Source organism: Aythya ferina, assembly GCF_964211825.1.
Source record: "Aythya ferina genome assembly, chromosome: 2".
NCBI lineage: Eukaryota > Metazoa > Chordata > Aves > Anseriformes > Anatidae > Aythya > Aythya ferina.
This window is the reverse complement of record NC_140297.1, coordinates 120,246,437-120,264,765: the sequence shown is the minus strand read 5'-3', so window position 1 is coordinate 120,264,765 and position 18,329 is coordinate 120,246,437. Positions and strand designations below refer to the sequence as shown.

Below are 18,329 nucleotides of genomic sequence, written 5' to 3'. Positions count from 1 at the left end.
AGAAAACTGCAACTCAATATATTTTTGCTGGAATAATACTAGCTGTACTATAAATTTCTCATCAACATCAATAAAATGCTACTGCAGTTGAAGTTCTTGGCTATCCTTTGTTGGCTGATTGTAACAAAGCTTTTTTGGTTTGTTTGTTTGTTTGTTTTTAATTCTGTTTTGTAGGGTGTCTTAGCAATTCTTTCATTCTTAAAACATTGACTACATTTCTAGGTCACATTTCTTCATGAATAGGAAGATTCAGGTAATATTACACACAAGTTAATATTTTGTACACATCTTCAGCTGACACAGCGTTAATTTGAAGAGATAATAAATAATCAAGAGCTAAAACTGGAACTGTCTCACATGAAAGAAACCATATTCTGTGTCTGGTGTCAGCAGTTATAACATCTGTCATAATCCTGATACAAGTGATTCCTCTTTGCTCAGCTTTCTTTTTTGATAAATGCAAGTGCAAAGCATCATATTCCTTAATATGAAATTCTTGTGGAAAGTCTCATACAGTAGTATTTCAGGCCCAGGAGATATACTGGTATTCCAGTGACATAGATCCTGACCCCAGTAACAAAAACAGACTTAGCTTACCAGGCAAAGGCTCCTGATCTGCATAGAGAGCTGGCAGTTCCACACATTTGTCTTCATTAGGGTTGAACAAGCAGTCAAAAGCTAAATACATCTCTTCCTTTGTGCCTGTGTGCTTCATATGCAGTAAATCTAAGCGCCATGGCTGTTTTAGCTCACTATGTGGGCCAGTTACCTGAACTTTGTACAGTGAGCCAATATCTGCCAGTTCATCCTAAGTGAGAAAAAGAGAAGATGAATGGATTTCATTCTAATTGTGCCAGATCAAATGTAGTTGACAGCTGTATGCAACAGCTGATCAAACTACAATAGCTGAAGAATTGGAGCAGATTTATAACTGTTACCGTTTTTCCCCTTTCTAACTATTCTTTCCCTTGCTCTTTCATTGCAAATACTGCCCAGATAGTAGCACTGAAATACTGCCCAGCTAGCAGCACTACATGGGACCTGACCTTTCCTCTGATAGGGTACTTCCAGTTTCATACCATTTCTTTATATTTAGAAGAGGTTCTTTAGCAGAACTAGGTACTCCTCATTTTGGAACATGTTTATAGCCTAATCTAGTGTGCTTACTTCCTCTTTCACTAAAGACAGGAAGAACATGAAAAAACAGCTGGTTATTTCTTTGGTGTAATCATTAAGTCCTATTTACCAGACTAGTAGGAAGAACCAGGAACAGTTTCTTTATTCACAACTCCAAGGCTGCTTTCTGATGAACCCCATGATCAAAAGTAACATATTCTCACTCACTCTTTGGGACAGGGATCTCTTTACCCTTATTTTCCTGCTTTTCCCTTGCTACCTGCTTCTGCTGTTTCAGCAGTCAATCATGAAGAAACATCTTTCAGGATATGGCTTCATGAACACATTTCTGTGATACAAAGCTGGCTTGAGGAGCTCCTACTGCCTTGTCTGTCTGCTTCGTCCCATTCCATCAGTCTGGCCATATAGTTGTTTCTGTAGATCAAGGTTAAAACAAGGCTAACAAACCAACTGAGGTTAAATCTTCCAGTTTTCTCACAGGGGTCAACTATTTCCTCAGAACCCACAAAGGCCAATGGAAAGATGGAACAAGCAGTACAAGAACAGGACAGGTAATTGTCACACTTTCCTTGAAAATTTTCCTAGTTTTCAGCACTTTGTGGTTCAGGGATTTCCTAAACTAGAGTAGATTTCTGTAGTGTTTACCTTCAGGTCAGTTCCAAATTCTATTGTATTGGAGAGATGTACTCTACATTCATGGAGAGTAAAATCAGAATAGCATAACAGTAACACAGCATTGGCACCGAGGAAGGAATTATAGTTACAAGAAGGAAGTAAAAGAATTGGGAAAGAAGCAGGCCATATTTCAATGCAGTCAAATTCATTCATTCAGTCAAAAGGTTGTTAATATTTACGTTGAAGAGTAATAGGAGGAAGTGAAGACAAATGATAGAAGAACTAAGAGAAGAACTAAGTAAAGAGGAAAACTTGTGGGGAAAAAGGAGCTGATCAAGAGGAAAAACAAAATGGTAATGACAGGCAAAAATAAAAGAGGCTAACAATGCAAGAAAAAGAAGTTAGCCTTAAAAAACATGGTGACAAGGATGAATAAATTACATGAAAGACAAAAATGAACTTTCTGTTGAGTCTCATCTCATACATGATTTTTCCTTCTTCATCATTGCCCTAAAACCTCGATAGTATCTCATGGCACAAAACATTGTATGTTTACAAATTACTTTTGTAATATCAACAAGAACTGAAAATCAGCACCTGCAAGCTGGTATGTACTGTGATATGCACATAGGAACCACTTCGCTTGGTGAAATCTTGGGAAAAGGTTCATTTCTACTCATTCAAAAAGCACTGCCCCAGTGACAGCCTTACTGCCTGCAAACAAAAATGATGACCTGTGCCAAACTACATAGAGGACTTAAAAATCAATTTGGTAGTTTAGTTTAAAGAAACAATTTAACTCAGAATTAAGAGGGTCATCAGGTACATGATCCTTAGGCTTTTCTTTCAATAGATAAAGGTTGAAGTACTTTGATTTGAATTGCTTTTCCTGTAACTTGAAGTGGCAACTTTTTGTGATTCAGGTTGCCGTAGAAGATGAAAGAAAGGTGTAATGGATCCACTTCATTGCTCAAGTCAGATCCAGTGATGTCCATTATCCAGAGACCTGATGACTGCATGTTGATTTCAGGCAGTTTAGGACAAGAAATCAATCTTCTACCTTTAAAAATGATCAAAGAGAAAGAGGAAAGACAACAATATGACAGAATGGCATAAAATAACAGGCCCATAGCCTTTACAGTACACAAAGCAAGCTCTATTTGCAGGTTACGTTGTATCTATGGCAACAGTTCACTAAGAATAACACATCAATACCTTTATTATTATTTTTTTTTTGGTGGTGGTGGTGGTTTTGTTTTTGTTTTTGCCAAGAATTTAACAGCTTAATGTTCTTGCTGTGTTTAAACTTTAGTTTCACAGGTATTTTCCTGATACCATGTTATCCTCCTTGTCATGTTTGGAAGTAATTACTAAGAGAACAGTCAGTCACCTTTTAGAGGTCTAATTAATTGTTCTTAAAAAAAGCAATCAATGTTACCGAAACCAATTTATCATTTAGAAGCACCAGCCATCTGTAGCCTGTAGACACCTAATGCAAAATGAATAATAACAATGAACTTCACTTGCAACTGTATAATACTTAGCAATATAATGTGTTATAATAGTGTAAGACTAACAGGTAAACACATAAAAAATATTTGCAGATCTTAAGAGTTCAATATTACCATCTTCCTCTCTTTTTCTCTATTAATTGCTGCTATCCTTCATTTTCATTCCATTTTAATCATTCTATGGGAAATGAAAATGATTTAATGGAAGGAAACAGCTTAGAAAAATCTGCTTTCTACAATTCAGAAAAAATTATACAACTGAATGCCTACATATCTATCAAGGGCACCTTATGATTTGAAGCCGTATTCTTCGTTCTGGATGAACTTTAACAGTTCATTTACATGAAATTGTTTTCACAGGATTGAAGGAAGAAATCTTTGCTACAGGTCCTGCTGTAATTGTTCTTTTGCCAGATACATCCAGATTTGGATTTGCACATCTTTTGGTGTAGTAAACTTGAAATGAGTGTAAACTTAGCATAGAAAAATGGCACTGTTTCTTTGCACAGTGGAATAATACCATGGGTACTAAGCTCATTTAACTAAAGTAATTTTTCTCTGGATTTCAAATTAGATCCTAAGTGACCTGAAAATTAATGCATAAAACTTAAGCTATTTATCCCCATAAGGCATTCATCTAAAACTCTTACCTGCTTTAAATCTTTCATTGCAATGTGCTAAATCTAATTCAGAAGGTGAGAGTTTCATACACAATATACAGAATTTTATTCACTTTGACATTACTAGATGCAGTCTTTCTATAATAAAAAAATAAAACTGAAAAATCACATTTGCAATAAAAGAAAGACAATATAGAGATCTGAAAGATCTGTAGCCAAATTCAAAAATATGTAGAGAGGCAGACAGTTTTGCAGAAGAACTTACCAACTGTAACTATCTCACAAACAGTCTCACATAATCCCAGATGAGTATCAAGCCAGTTCCACCATGGGAAAACCCATTCTTTGTCTGAGTCTTGTGACTCCCTGACTGTTACCATCTTGAGGTACATGCCAGCCCCATATCCTTCTCCATCATGCCCTATAACCACTTTTTGCAAATGACCAAGAGAAACAGCTTCCACCAAAAATGAATCCACCTGCAAAAGAAGGGAAACACTTAATAAAAAAATTTAAAAATGTTTGCACCCAAATATGCTTGAAGTCAAGGGAAAGCTTAGCCTGGATTTTGCTGAGGATATATATATACACATATTTTTAGTAACATTTAACATAACATCTCCCTTCTGAATCCAAGAAAACACACACTAATTACGTCTAACATCGAATCCTGTTTAATGATGTAACTTCTTCTGATCCTTGGATAATTTGTATTTCTTCAATCACTGCATATCACAATAAAATGTATATACCTTCTGACATAATGCCTTCTGACAGGCAAACAATTATGACAAGATTTTGGTTCTAATCAAATTTCTTTTAGGGCACTTCAAGTTTCTAAAATGAATCAGGCAAATTTATATTTTATAGATCATTCAGATTTTACTTAAATTAAAGTCCTAAAGAAAAGTTAGAAATCTAGGAAGTGTTCACTACCAGAAGACTTTCTCAATTCCTCTCCAATAGTTAGAAAAGCCTAAGTTTTTATTTTTCTTACAAAATAGAAATTAGTGCAGAAACACAAAACTGAACTAGTAAGCAAGAGAAAGGAGATTAAGATGAATGGGGACAATGTGAAGAAATTTGAGCAAAATACCAGGGATAGGAGCAGAATGGAAAAGACACAGTAAGAAAAAGAGAAGTTTTGCTTTGTTTTGTTTAAAAAAAAAAAAAAAAAAAAAAAAAAAGCAACACAGAAACTACATGCCCCACTAAATTCTTTCTTGTTTTATAAGAAAGTCAAGTCCAGCCTAGGGCCAGATGGGCTTGATGGTAGCTTATAAAGGTCAACAAGGTTATGAACAACTAGAGTTTAAACAACAATATCTATGATTTCAAGGATGTGAAACTATTGGAGAGTGTCCAGAGAAGGGCTACAAAGATGGTGAAAGGCCTAGAGGGAAAGACATACAAGGAGCGGCTGAGGTCACTTGGCCTGTTCAGCCTGGAGAAGAGGAGGCTGACGGGAGACCTCATGGCAGTCTACAACTTCCTTGCGAGGGGGAGTGGAGGGGTAGGCGCCAATCTATTCTCTTTAGTGACCAGTGATAGAACCCAAGGGAATGGAGTCAAGCTGTGACAAGAGAGGTTCAGGCTGAATATCAGGAGGAGGTATCACTGGTCGCTCACTGGAGCAGGCTCCCCAGGGACATAGTCACACCACCAAGCCTGATGGAGTTTAAGAATTTGGACTATGCTCTTAGTCATATGGTCTGAATTTTTGGGTAGACCTGTGTGAAGCCAGGAGTTGGACACAATGATCCTTATGGGTCCCTTCCAACCTGGGATATTCTATGATTCTTTGATTATATTCTATATTCTATGATTCTTTGGTTATAATTAACACCGTCATCGCAATAAAACATTATCTCAGTAGTAGGAACTTACTAAACCTGCTAAAAGGGCAATTAAAAGAAGTTATTGGCAAACTGATTTCTGAAAAATGCAGGTCTCACCAAAGTCCTATGTGTTATCTGTGCTACTTTTAAAAACAAAATATTGGAGAAGTAGCTTTTCGGTTGCTAACATTAAAAATACTTCTGTATGACAAAAATACTCATTTTCTTTTTAACAATAGTCAGGACTATTGACAGCCAGATTGTAAGCCAAAATCCTGAACTTTTTTAATTAGTCCATTTTAGGAAATAAATCTGTTCATGGAGGTAAAATAATTATTGAAAAGTGCTATCTTCTGTAAATACATGTATATATAGACCTGAGATGTATGGAAAATCAATTTTAGAAATTCCCCCAGTATGTACCAAATCCAGTGCTGTGGTAATTATTCAATGAAATTATTTAACAGAAATGTAGTACTCTCCTTGATAATGTGTATCTTGATAGTGAGCAAAAAATAAGATTATATGCTTTTTCAAACTTAAATGCTCAGTAAGCTTATGAAAGCTGACTACATATTAGAAGAATTGTATTGTTATTGGTCATCTAGAAGCATTCTCTTCTGTACGTGGAATTCTTGTCTCCCATCTAAAGTTATTGAGTAGACATTAAGTTAGTGCTTATACTAGTTTACAGAAACAGCACAAAATGCAGAAGTCTCACAGCAATTTCTGTAACTAATTTTCTATCAAAAATTTTTAATTCTTTGATTACCTAAATTTAGAATAGAAGAAAAAAGAGGTGTGATCACAGAGGTTCTCCCAGCAAACTGTTTTGTATGTGGTCATACAGAGCCCTGATTATTATGTGGGGATGTACTGGTACAGGAAGGAAATGACAGTGGTATTGAATACTGCTCTGAATATCTGAAAGACAAATACTGTTTCCATACTCTTGCTCTTCTATAACAAGATGTAGTCTGATCAGGCATGTAAGATGGCATTTTTGTGCTATTACCTTATTCCGTTGAAATTTTCTTCCTGGTGTTAGGGATGTATGGAGTTTCCTTACACCAGTGTCGCCTCTTGTCCCATAAAGAGTGATATAAACATTTGCAAAGGTTTCTGCTCCCCAGAAGTCACCAGTATGTACAAAGACAACATATTTATGGACTGCATAAAAATAAAATAAAATAATAAAATAAAATAAAATAAAATAAAATAAAATAAAATAAAATAAAATAAAATAAAATAAAATATTAAAAAGTGATATAAAAGACGTACTTAAAGGAAAACAACAATGTAGGTTATTTAGTAATATTAATGTTTGATTTTTTATTTCTGCAACTACGAAAGAATCTGAAATAGTCAGTTTACTCTTTGTGAATGTGATGTCTTGAAGCTAGCCTCAATAAATTCTTTCCATTAGCTTCCTTAGAAATTCAAGTGAAACTGTACTCAGACAACTTAGACTTCTGCAGCTTGGAATTACCAGCATCCAGACAAATTCTGTCCATTTGTATTTTACAGTATAAGGTCCTGAAAATAAGAATTCATCTGAATTTGCTCAGGGACTGTTAGAAACTGTATGAAGTTCAAGGCCAAGTGCCAGGTCCTGCACCTGGGGCGCAATAACCCCAAGCAGAGCTACAGGCTGGGAGAGGAATGGTTGGAGAGCTGCCAGGCAGAGAAGGACCTGGGAGTGATGGTTGATAGTCAGCTGAATATGAGCCAGCAGTGTGCTCAGGTGGCCAAGAAGGCCAACGGCATCCTGGCTTGTATCAGGAACAGTGTGACCAGCAGGGCTAGGGAGGTGATCGTCCTCCTGTACTCAGCTCTGGTGAGGCCGCACCTCGAGTACTGTGTTCAGTTTTGGGCCCCTCGCTACAAGAAGGACATCGAGGTGCTTGAGCGGGTGCAGAGAAGGGCGACGAAGCTGGTGAGGGGCCTGGAGAACAAGTCCTACGAGGAGGGGCTGAGGGAGCTGGGCTTGTTCAGCCTGGAGAAGAGGAGGCTCAGGGGCGACCTTATCGCTCTCTATAGGTACATTAAAGGAGGCTGTAGTGAGGTGGGGATTGGTCTGTTCTCCCCCATGCCTGGCGACAGCATGAGGGGGAATGGGCTAAAGTTGCGCCAGGGGAGGTTTAGGTTGGATATTAGGAAAAACTTCTTTACCGAAAGGGTTGTTAGGCATTGGAATGAGCTGCCCAGGGAAGTGGTTGAGTCACCATCCCTGGATGTCTTTAAAAAACATTTAGATGTAGAGCTTAGTGGAGGACTAGTTAGCATGAGGTCAGAGGTTGGACTAGGTGATCTTGGAGGTCTCTTCCAATGATTCTGTGATTCTGTGAATGATCTTTGCAGTAATTAATAACCATCACAGGCCAACAATAAACTACTATGTAAAGTTCATGTAAAATAGACTAGCAGAGGCTGGATGCATGACATATATGTATAAAAATTTACCAAATGCATTTATTATTGTAGGATACATGACAGCAACTTTAAAACTTCTTTGCCTCTGTGTTGCTCACACGCTTTCTTCCCTCAATCTACAAAGTCAGATTTGGATTTTCTGTTGAGAAGGATCATTAAATTGCAAATTGCAGATGTATTGATACTTAGACAAAATGAATGGCCAAAATTTTTCAAATGTAGTATTTAACATACTGTTCTGCTAAGCTAACATTTAACTAACTTAATGCTATAATTTATTTTAAAGTTGTTAACAGGTTTGAGATGGTCAGGGACTAGAACTACTGGAACTTTAGTTTAGAAAAGCCGTCATATCTCCAATTACTTTTATCTCATGTGTAACTACCCAATTTTCTGAACAAATGCAGTGTCTCCACATTCCAAGAACATTTCTGAATATATTCTAAAACTCTCAGTATGTCAAAAAAAAAAAAAAAAAAAAAGTCCTTAGGGAAAAACAAATACAAAACTTTTTTTTTTTTTTTTTTTTTTTTTTTTTACAATGAGAATTCCTCCTGTTAGTAACTAAAGCTATTATAAGCTGAGTAATTCAACAGTAAATCTACCACAAATCATTTCCATAGCTTTGAACATGTGCTGTATCTTTAAAAAATATAATTATATTTTTCATTTTTGCACACAAAATCATGCAGAAGATTTAGCAACTGTGAAACCCAATTTGTCACTTAACTGGAAAATTAAAATTTCTTAAATGGTCAGCATTTTTACAGTGCTTGTATGAAGACAGTTACCACATAGCCACTGAAGATATCAAATGCAGACTAAGTGCACTATTTTATATGTGTTTTCTTGTATGTGATTTCTTTTTGAGAGGTTAGTTTGCACGGTTCTTCACTGAGAGGCACTGGAACAGGTTGCCCAGAGAAGCTGGGGATGTCCCATCCCTGGAGGTATTCAAGGACAGGTTAGATGAGGCCCATAGCAACCTTGATCTACTGGGTGGCAACCCTGCCTACGGCAGGGGGATTGGAACTAGATGATCTTTGAGGTTCCTGCCAACCCAAGCCATTCTATGATTCTACAATTCTATGACTGTTCATATTTCTTCACTGTTCTCACCTGGCAAAGTTTTCTGGTCCTCACTGACTGCAGGGAATTCTTTCACAAGCTCCTTGTCTTCTTTGCTAATGGAGAGCCAGCAGTTACAGTCAAAGTTTAGTTTTTGTTTTGCATGTAGCTCTTCTAAGTGGAAAGACTTCAAATGCCAGCCCTCAAAGCCTGGCACATCATCACAGCTGACCCGAATCTTGTATACATCTCCCACATCTCCAGTCTCAACCTGCAACAAATATCATAAGGAAAAGTGTACTGTCAGGAGCACTTTACTCACAGAGATTTCCCCAGCTGTGTAGAATCCCTTAACTTAACATCAACCAATGGAGATGTTCTATGGCTAGGGTGAGTATGATAAGGCAATCCATCCTTCTCTTTGCCATAGGTGAGGTTGCCTTCTTTATTTCTTTTTTTATTTATTCTTTTATTTATTTATTCTCTTATTTATTTATTCTTTTTTATTCTTTTATTCTTTCTTCTATTTTATCTTACTAGCAATGGGAGTAGGACCCTTTAACATTAGGGTGAGCCAAGATTAAAATTAGTAATATCTGCACATAATACAAAAGGTAATATTTAAAGCTATGACCTTACCAGAGCACGTTAACTTACAATTAAAGGCTCTGATATCAGCAGTCACGTTAGGTATTAAAATTAATGATAATTACTATGAGCAGAAAAATTTTTAACTAAATTCTCATTTGCAAAATGATTAGAATTAAAACATGAAATTACTTTACAACCACTTCTGAGGGAAAGAGGAGGGATATTTCTGCAGAAATGTGAATCACAAATGTTACAGAAATAACTCTGTAGAACAGCATAGCCCTGTTCCCATACTACCCATGAGAAACTCAGTATCTGGTTGCTGACTGTGGCCTTCTGTGAGATGTGGTTAAACCATCCAACCTAGGGCTGTGGGAATTGGGATGATCAAACTGCATCAAGCTCTAATGATCCGTATGGAATTAGCATCTGCACAATAAGTCTTCTGAGCCCCCAACTACAAGAAAGATCTGGTGGGAAGGGAAATTCAAGAAAACATAAAACAGAACTATTCTAAAAAGTGTAACAATTATTTTTGAGGATCAAAACAGAAAACTTTACCAGTGGCCTTGTTCGTCCCACCTATTGCATTTTATTTTCCCAAACCAGCTACAACAAAAGCTTTGGTGACTATTGCCAGGAAATAAATTCTTCATGCATCAAGTAGCATCACAGTAAGATTCTGAAGTTAGTCTTACAGAACCATGCTCTAGAACAACCAGCAGACTGGCTCTTAAGTCACAGCACAGAGCTCCTAACAATTTAATTTATTCTGCTATTAGCTCTGCTCTTGACAGCCATTCAGTGCTGACCTACCTTGCTTAAAGCTAGTTCTTGTGCCTGTGCTTAATGGAGACATACATGCAGGGAAATATTAGTAAACTTATTCTTATTAGGGAAAAACAGTATAGAAAGCATGTCTTTGTCATTTTGGGAGAGAGTTGAGTACCCTGATTAATAAACGTTATGCAGATAAAAAATGCTAAAACCACAGTGTATGAAAAGGAACGGTTAATTTAAAAAAATAGCAACCTGCCAAAATCATTTTACAGAAGCTTGAACTGTTTATGAAGTAGAACTTATGAAATGAGGCAAGAAATCACACCTGATGACTTAAAAGATGCCTTCCAGTCTAAATTTCTTGAGTAAGTATCAAAAGAGGTTGCCATGTCATTCAAAATAAATAAATAAATAAATAAAATCAGAATTCAATCAGAATTCCTCTGTAAGGACCAGAGAAGAGTTCCTACCCACCATCTATGTAAAAGCAGAAGCACAGACCTGTTTCTGTGATAGTCCTGCAGCCCCATGGCTACAGGGAATCTCTCAGTTCCTGAACTGAACTCCACAGCATGTAAAATAGACACACAACTGAATCTTTACATCAGCGAGGACACCAGATTTGTCCTCTGAGCCTAGCCTGCTTGCCTGTATGCTTGCTTTCAAGTATACATAATTAAGGCCATCCCAGACTGTGATGCTCATGTGAGGAGGGTTATGCCTCTTGGATTTACCGTATCCTCACGTCCTGACTTGGTCTCCACCATTGCTCCATAAAAAGGGAAATACATGGGCAGAATTTCTTGTCAAGAGTTTTTCATTCAAGCTGTGTATGATATCATTAGCTATGGCACAGTAAGTGGTCTAATTTCTCTTAAAAAACATGCATTCATCTCTTATTAAACTTAATGGGAAATATCCAGGTTCATCAAGAGAAGAGTGCACAGCTCCTTCACACATCTAAACTATGGTCCCCTCACACACACATCATTGCTCCTGCTCTTTCAGAACCAGACTACCGATTTTGAAAATGATTGCCTGCAGATTTTCCTTCTTGCAGATAGACCTCATGACTGTATCACAGAGCTACTTTAAATGCAATGTACCACTCATTCCATAAAGCTCTGTGGTTTGAACTGCAACATTAGAGAATTTGGTTATTTTTATTTAACAGGGCAAGCTATACCTCACATTTTACTCTGTCTTCTGCTACCCAAATTTGCAATTCTCTGGACTTCTAAATTCTCATAAATACATGTTCAATAGTCATTGTAGAAAATGGACAGGTCAGATATAGAAAAATAATTTAAGAATACATAATTTAAGAGTCACTGTTTTCCCTTCTTTTTCTAGAACCATAATTTTGATGAATTTCATGCCTTTGAGCCATGAAAAACTAGCAATCATACTGTCCATGATCTGTTGAATTAAACACCAAATATTTCCAAGTGAATGTAATATATATTACATTCTCCCCTTTTCATGTTTATTTGTTTGGGATTTTTTCCACAGTTCTGGCCATTATTATACTTTCTGTTCAGTTCCATCAATGTAACAGAACATTGTCATTACATCATGCTCATAATCATTTTCTGAGCAATTTAATATAGTCAGTTTCCCTTTGGAATATGATATCCTATCTTTGATCCCATAATTGGCTTTGCCTTCCATCAATGCCTATTAATTGATGCAAAATGACCTTCAATGCAGAAAAATAATCCATCACAAAGTACATATTCAATGAACATCCTCTTTTTAAATTTACAGACTGTTTGCAAGAGGAAACTATTTACCTCATTTTTATTTATGATTAAAATTTCCTGATTGATTTATCCACATTTATTTCTTCTGAATGGTTTTATGTAATATTCAGTACTTGAAATCTGAGCTGAATTGGACGTGATTTGTCATATACTAAATAACACAGTGTTTTTCCATTACATGACTGAAGGAGCATAGTTCTTATAATTAAGAGGATGCCTTGGCAAAGCCACCGGGGTTTTGAAGCTCTCAGAGAAAGTAACTGATGAAAATGATTAGAGAATTTCATAATATTTTAAACCTTATCCTTTTTGAATCACACAGGACTTGTCCAAGGGCATCAAGCCTAATGTAATTAAATCTTTGTAAAATTCACTGTTTAGGTGCACACTTAAATTAAATTCTTCATTATGTCTCTATAATAGATATATATATCTGTGCATAAATTATTCTAATTGTAAAGGGTGTGGTCAAAGCATCCTAAAATTCACTAGAACAGGTATCAGAAACTCCAGAAATCCTACTGCTTGTTGTCTGGAGCATCATCCCACACTTTGGAAAATACCTAGCATATTAGCATTACATAATCTAAAATTTTCTGTCATCCTTATAGTCTTTACCTGAAAATACATTCCATATTGGTTGTGTATTTATGAACAGTTGTACCTGCCAGAGCTTTGTGGTTACAATACTGTCACTCATTTCATACTACCTGTGCTAGTGCTTTGGAGAATAGTTTTAAAGATCCTTATCCCAAGATCCGTCAGTCAACGTAACTTTGCATTTTATAATTATCTGTATAACATGAAGTGTGCAGTACAATAGGACTCTCCAAAAGCATGCTCTGACAAGCTTACTCTGTAAGCAACCAAGAAACCTGCTGAGGACTAGGGAAAAGTTATATATACACTTTACAAATTTGCTCATTCCGTTAGAGATCAAGAATTGATTTTTATCACTGAAATATAAGAGAAAAAAAAATCTACTATTGTACTGTCAGTTTACTTACATTTTCCCAGTTATTTTCCAATGTGTTTGTTCATTGGAGCTGGCATGGTTTCTTGCCTTGCTATCTTCAGTGCTAGAACTCCCAGATGGTTCAATAACATAGACAAACTTACTTATTTCTCATTTTATTTATTATAAATAATGTATTATAATTAAATTTATTCTTATTTAAGCAGATCACCCACTCTACTACAGCTATGTGAGACCATTGAAAACCACCAACATGCTAGCATGCTGCTATTTTTTCTAACAAACTATTTTTTGCTCTTGCTTCGTGCAATTAAACTACACCTGTTCTTTCACAGGAGTTGGTTTGAAATATTTTGGATCAAATAATCATTTTGAATACGATGTACATCTGTGCATACATTTCTGTGAGAACACCTGGAAAATCAGGAATTTACATGCATTCCTGTCCTCAGTGTGCAATAAATGTATCTCTGAGATCAAAAATAAGCCTACTGTTTCAAAATAAGCATGAGTTGCTTATAGCACATAACCTGCTGTACTTTTTAATGCACTGACATTTGTCTAAGACCAGGATCTTGGGGAGGTTTAAAAGTTCATTTACTACTGCTTGTTGGGAAGTTGAATTCACAGCTTGTCCGCCTGGTGACATCATGCTCATGCCTCCAGCTTGCTGCTACAGTGGGAGAACATGAGCAAAGCTTCTGACAGCCTTAGTAAGAAAAAAGAAAGAGAGAGTAAAAAGAAACTGGATTTATTAGCTGAACCACCTAGAGAAGATAAGAGGATATTTATGATGATATCTGAATCTGAGGATCCTAAGGGCCTACTAGTTTGAGTTCCTTAGAGTGCTACAAAAACTGGAAACACTGTAAGAAATGAAGCAAAGAGACAAAATTTCATGCCCAGTAAACAACATTCAAATAGTTTTGAGTTTTTCTTTGAAAAAAAAACATTTTCAAAGAAAGCAACAAAAACAGGGGCACAGATAGCTGTCAGGAAGATACAGACATGAACCCAAAGCCAATCCAAAGTATGAAGAAGCATTTAGAAAGCTGTTAGGGTGGAACCTCAGTATGATGCATATAGTATTACGGCACATAGGATAGTAGGGAACCTAGGATAGTAGAGTAGTGGGGACAACCAGGACACATATATGACAATACTAGCTTCCTCCAACATGGTACTCAGTCAGTGAAATCAGGCAATCAACAAAGAGTACATGCCATTTGAGAAATTACCAACAGGTTGCATGTAGCAGAGGCCTGCTTTATGCAATGATAGACTCTCCCTTTATTGACCTCTTCAGTTTATGCTAGTGGATTAGGAAATGCCTTTTGTTGCTCAGTTTCCTCTCTGTTTTCTGATAAGCAGCAGCTTTCTTGTCTTTAACAAGTGCCATTTATCTTTTCATTTACTCCCTGCAAAGTTCCTAAATTGATTTAGCTTGTTATTTAAAATTTGAAAAATCAGTCTGGATCAGGTCATTATGATGAATATTTGACAACATTTTCTAAATGTAGTTTTGTCATTGTTTTCAGAGTGCTTATTGCAGCCATTGAAAAGCGTTTCTGAGGTTTAACTGCCTTGAATTGCAAGCTATTTCTCTCTTCTATCTAGAAGCTGCACTTCAGGCCAATGAACATAGTTTGCAATGATGTAACCTAGCAAGCCAGGACAGAATTTGACCATTAAAAAGACACCTCAGATGAATACTCTCAAAAAAGCAGGATGTGTATGAGGTGTCAGGTCTGTATTAGGGTTGATTTTAATACTGGTCGTGTATATGCTGTTACTTCGGTGCAACTGCCTCCATTGAACTTTGAAATGCATTCTCCTGTGATTTATGATCATCCAGAAAAATCTGCTGCCTGTTGGCCTCAGGGACAGAACCATTTTTGGGGAGAGTGGAGAATGCCTTAGAAAGACTGAAACGAAGGAATGAAAAAGCCACTCACGTCCCAGAGGAATACTGTCCAATCCTTCATTTTCTGCATTCTCAAATAATTTTATATTGCTTTTGTAAAAACTGCAACTCAGGAAAAAAAAAAAAAAAAAAAAAAAAAAAAAAAAAAAAAAAGACAAGCTGATGAATGCAATAAATTACATGAAACGGATCATTTGTTTCCCTGATACATACAGAAAATTCGAAGAGAACACTGCAGCTGGCTGTAGTAGAACAGAACCACAAGTAGAAGATGACCTAAGATCTAAAGTTACATCATTCTGTCTTTGGCAATAAATATGTCATTTTAACAACAAAACTAGAATTCCACATATATTTTGGCTGGAGAGGAATGTCACGAGGAGCTCTGTATAGTACTGTATATTTATGACTTACAATGAATTCATCCATTGCTCTGGGTAGAAAACACACGTGTCCTGATCTTTGTGGAGAAAGCAGGATCTTATCACTTTTGCCCTTTGAGCCATAAATCACAAGGGTCCTTTTACAATCCAGTGGTTCCGGGGAATCTCCATCTGTGTTAACCTGCACTCTCCACTGTTGAGCTAAACAAAATAAAAACAACACATTTTCAGTATCAAGAGACTGAAAATTAGTCAAGAGACTAATGAATGCCATTGTTATTATTACAACAAAGAATTTAAAGATAACTAGGAGCTTACATCCTGTTTTACAAAAATAGACAGATAGACATTCACTCTCTTGAAGATAATTATAATGTAAATAAGATTTTACAAACAAAACACAACAATCCAAATATGTGTGCAAGCAGTAATTAATACAAAGAAAGAAAGAAAGAAAATATTTGGCTATGCTATTGCATTCCTTATAACAAATTACTTGTTTTAATTGCAGTAATTCATTTATTAAATTTTGGTACTTAAGGTGTTTCTATGTTACATGAAAAAGAAAACTTAACATTTTGGAAAACTTGTATATGATCCATTTGCAAAAACTGCTGGCTAATACACACCTAGTTAAATAATGAAAACTAAACCTCATTTCTCCGATTTTTCTAACCTAATTTGTCATATTCAGTCTGCTCATGTGTCAGATCATTCATTAGGACTGAATCCAAAATCTAGGGAACTGCAAAGTATTTTCACTGAACGCAGCTCATGGATTTCAGACATTCTTTTTGGTAGATGACATGTATTCACAGCAATATTTGAAAGTCCAGAATGCAACTCAGAAACTGCAGAAAACCATTCCAGGTGTGTGAAAATACGTTGTGTCTTAGATGGATAATATAGATTAGAAAGTTGCTTAAGTGGTTGATTATAAATATTGCCCTGAATTCAAAAGAATTATTTGTAGAAACAACACTTGATCCTGCATGGCAAAGGGAACTTAACAGTGGAAGAAAATTAAAAACCTATGTTTAGACCGTGACCGATACTGTGATAATAGGATAATTTGCTAATGAGATTAACATAAAAGAGAACTATTTCATGATTTTGGGTAAGCCTACAATGCAATGTGCTGACAAAATAACCTGTAGAATAGTTTAGTTCTGAAATAAATTAGATGTGATTCTTTTTCTTATACTACTGTTTTTTTTCACACCTTTTGTTTTCCTCCACCTGTTTGGAGGTGGAGATTGAATGAAAACCTTTTCTGGTTTTCTTGACTTATGATTTTTCCCCTGATTTTTTGCTTTGTCTTCTTTAGGTAAATCTATTTCCCCCCTTGTTATAGAAGCTTTTTCTCATTACATCTGACTGTTCCCTGACTCTTCTGGGCTCAGCTACAAAACAGCAGGCGAATACACATCTCACAGTCAGTCTGCTGAGTAACACAGGAGCTGAAAGGATCCTTCCATCTGAACTATTTTTTTTGAGGTCATTTCATGAGTCAGATGTAGTATAATGGAAGATTCAGACTTTGCCTAATGGGGAATGTTTGTTGTTTGATACTTGTGCCAGCTTTGAATTTTATCTCCTTGTGCCAGGTTGGCATGTGGTACCCTTCAGGGTGTCACACTTGGTGAAGTCAAGCATCATTTGAGCTTCTGCTGTTCCTGAGCACTCTGAGGGTTTATGAGCAGATTCAAATTTTCACAAAGACTCCTGACATAGCCCTGAACTTCATATCCATTCCAACCATGCCCCATTTTGAAGACTGACCCTGGAAAGAGCAGAAAGGAAATTAAGATAATTTTGCATTACAGTGTTTCCCAGGTGAGCTTTCTTTTTTCTGCTTTCTTTCCTGCTTCAGGAGAAAGCAAGCACCAAGTTAAGAGAAAGCAAGGACACATATCTGCCTATCTTCTACTCCAAGAGGCAGCATGTTTAAAGAAGGTATTTCGGGCAAGGTGATTTATTTTAATTAATGTCTAGGATTGTGTTTTTAATTATCATTTCAGAAGAAAGGCTAAGACACCAGCTGGGAGTTTTCCAGGAAATAAATCAGTGGTTAACAGATTTAAAGCCTCTTAGCATCTGTGACTGCTTGTTCTCCTACATTTGCTTTGAATGCTTCTACTGCTTGGTAACAGAGCTAACCCAGACTCACAGTATTTCCTTTCCGTTCAGCAAATTCATTTAACCTGCTCATGCCAGAATAAGAAAAAAATGTTTTGTCTAATATTATATTATCTTAGATAGCTACTTCATAAGGATGGCAGTCACCAGACAGGAGACTGATTACTAATACGTACTAGGTTCAGTGACTTCTATATCATTTTTCTATATTTGGAATTTCAGAAAATTCCAAACTCTTCAGTAACTTCTGAAAATCAGATAGCTGGTCCTGAGTAGGTAGGTCACCTTCTGTACTTCATATGCATGGCCACATAAAAAAAAAAATCCTTTTTTCCTGATACTACTGAACTACATTAGCTTCTGTTTGGAGTGACTGGTGCTTTACTGTGTTATTTTACTTTTAGCTAATGTGCAATAGTATAGTCATTTTCTTTGAGACATCAGTATAATACTGCTAAAATGAATGCTGGAGAAGAAACAGGATTCAGAAACAGAAAGAAATCTCCATATTTTTTCTCTTTGCTTAAACAATATAAGCAAAGATCTTATTT

General features: G+C 36.3%; 1 protein-coding gene across 1 annotated transcript in view; it reads right to left on the bottom strand.

The window, feature by feature from the left end:
* Positions 1 to 18,329, bottom strand: part of RP1 (RP1 axonemal microtubule associated) — a 217,825-nt gene that overhangs the window by 67,992 nt on the left and 131,504 nt on the right. Inside the window, exons 33-38 of the mRNA XM_084509394.1 lie at positions 15,671 to 15,840; positions 9,274 to 9,493; positions 6,737 to 6,891; positions 4,149 to 4,362; positions 2,622 to 2,812; positions 598 to 808 (exon numbers count right to left, since the gene is read on the bottom strand). Of these exons, the coding sequence (XP_084365520.1) occupies positions 598 to 808; positions 2,622 to 2,812; positions 4,149 to 4,362; positions 6,737 to 6,891; positions 9,274 to 9,493; positions 15,671 to 15,840 (1,161 nt within the window). The remainder of the gene's footprint in view (positions 1 to 597; positions 809 to 2,621; positions 2,813 to 4,148; positions 4,363 to 6,736; positions 6,892 to 9,273; positions 9,494 to 15,670; positions 15,841 to 18,329) is intronic.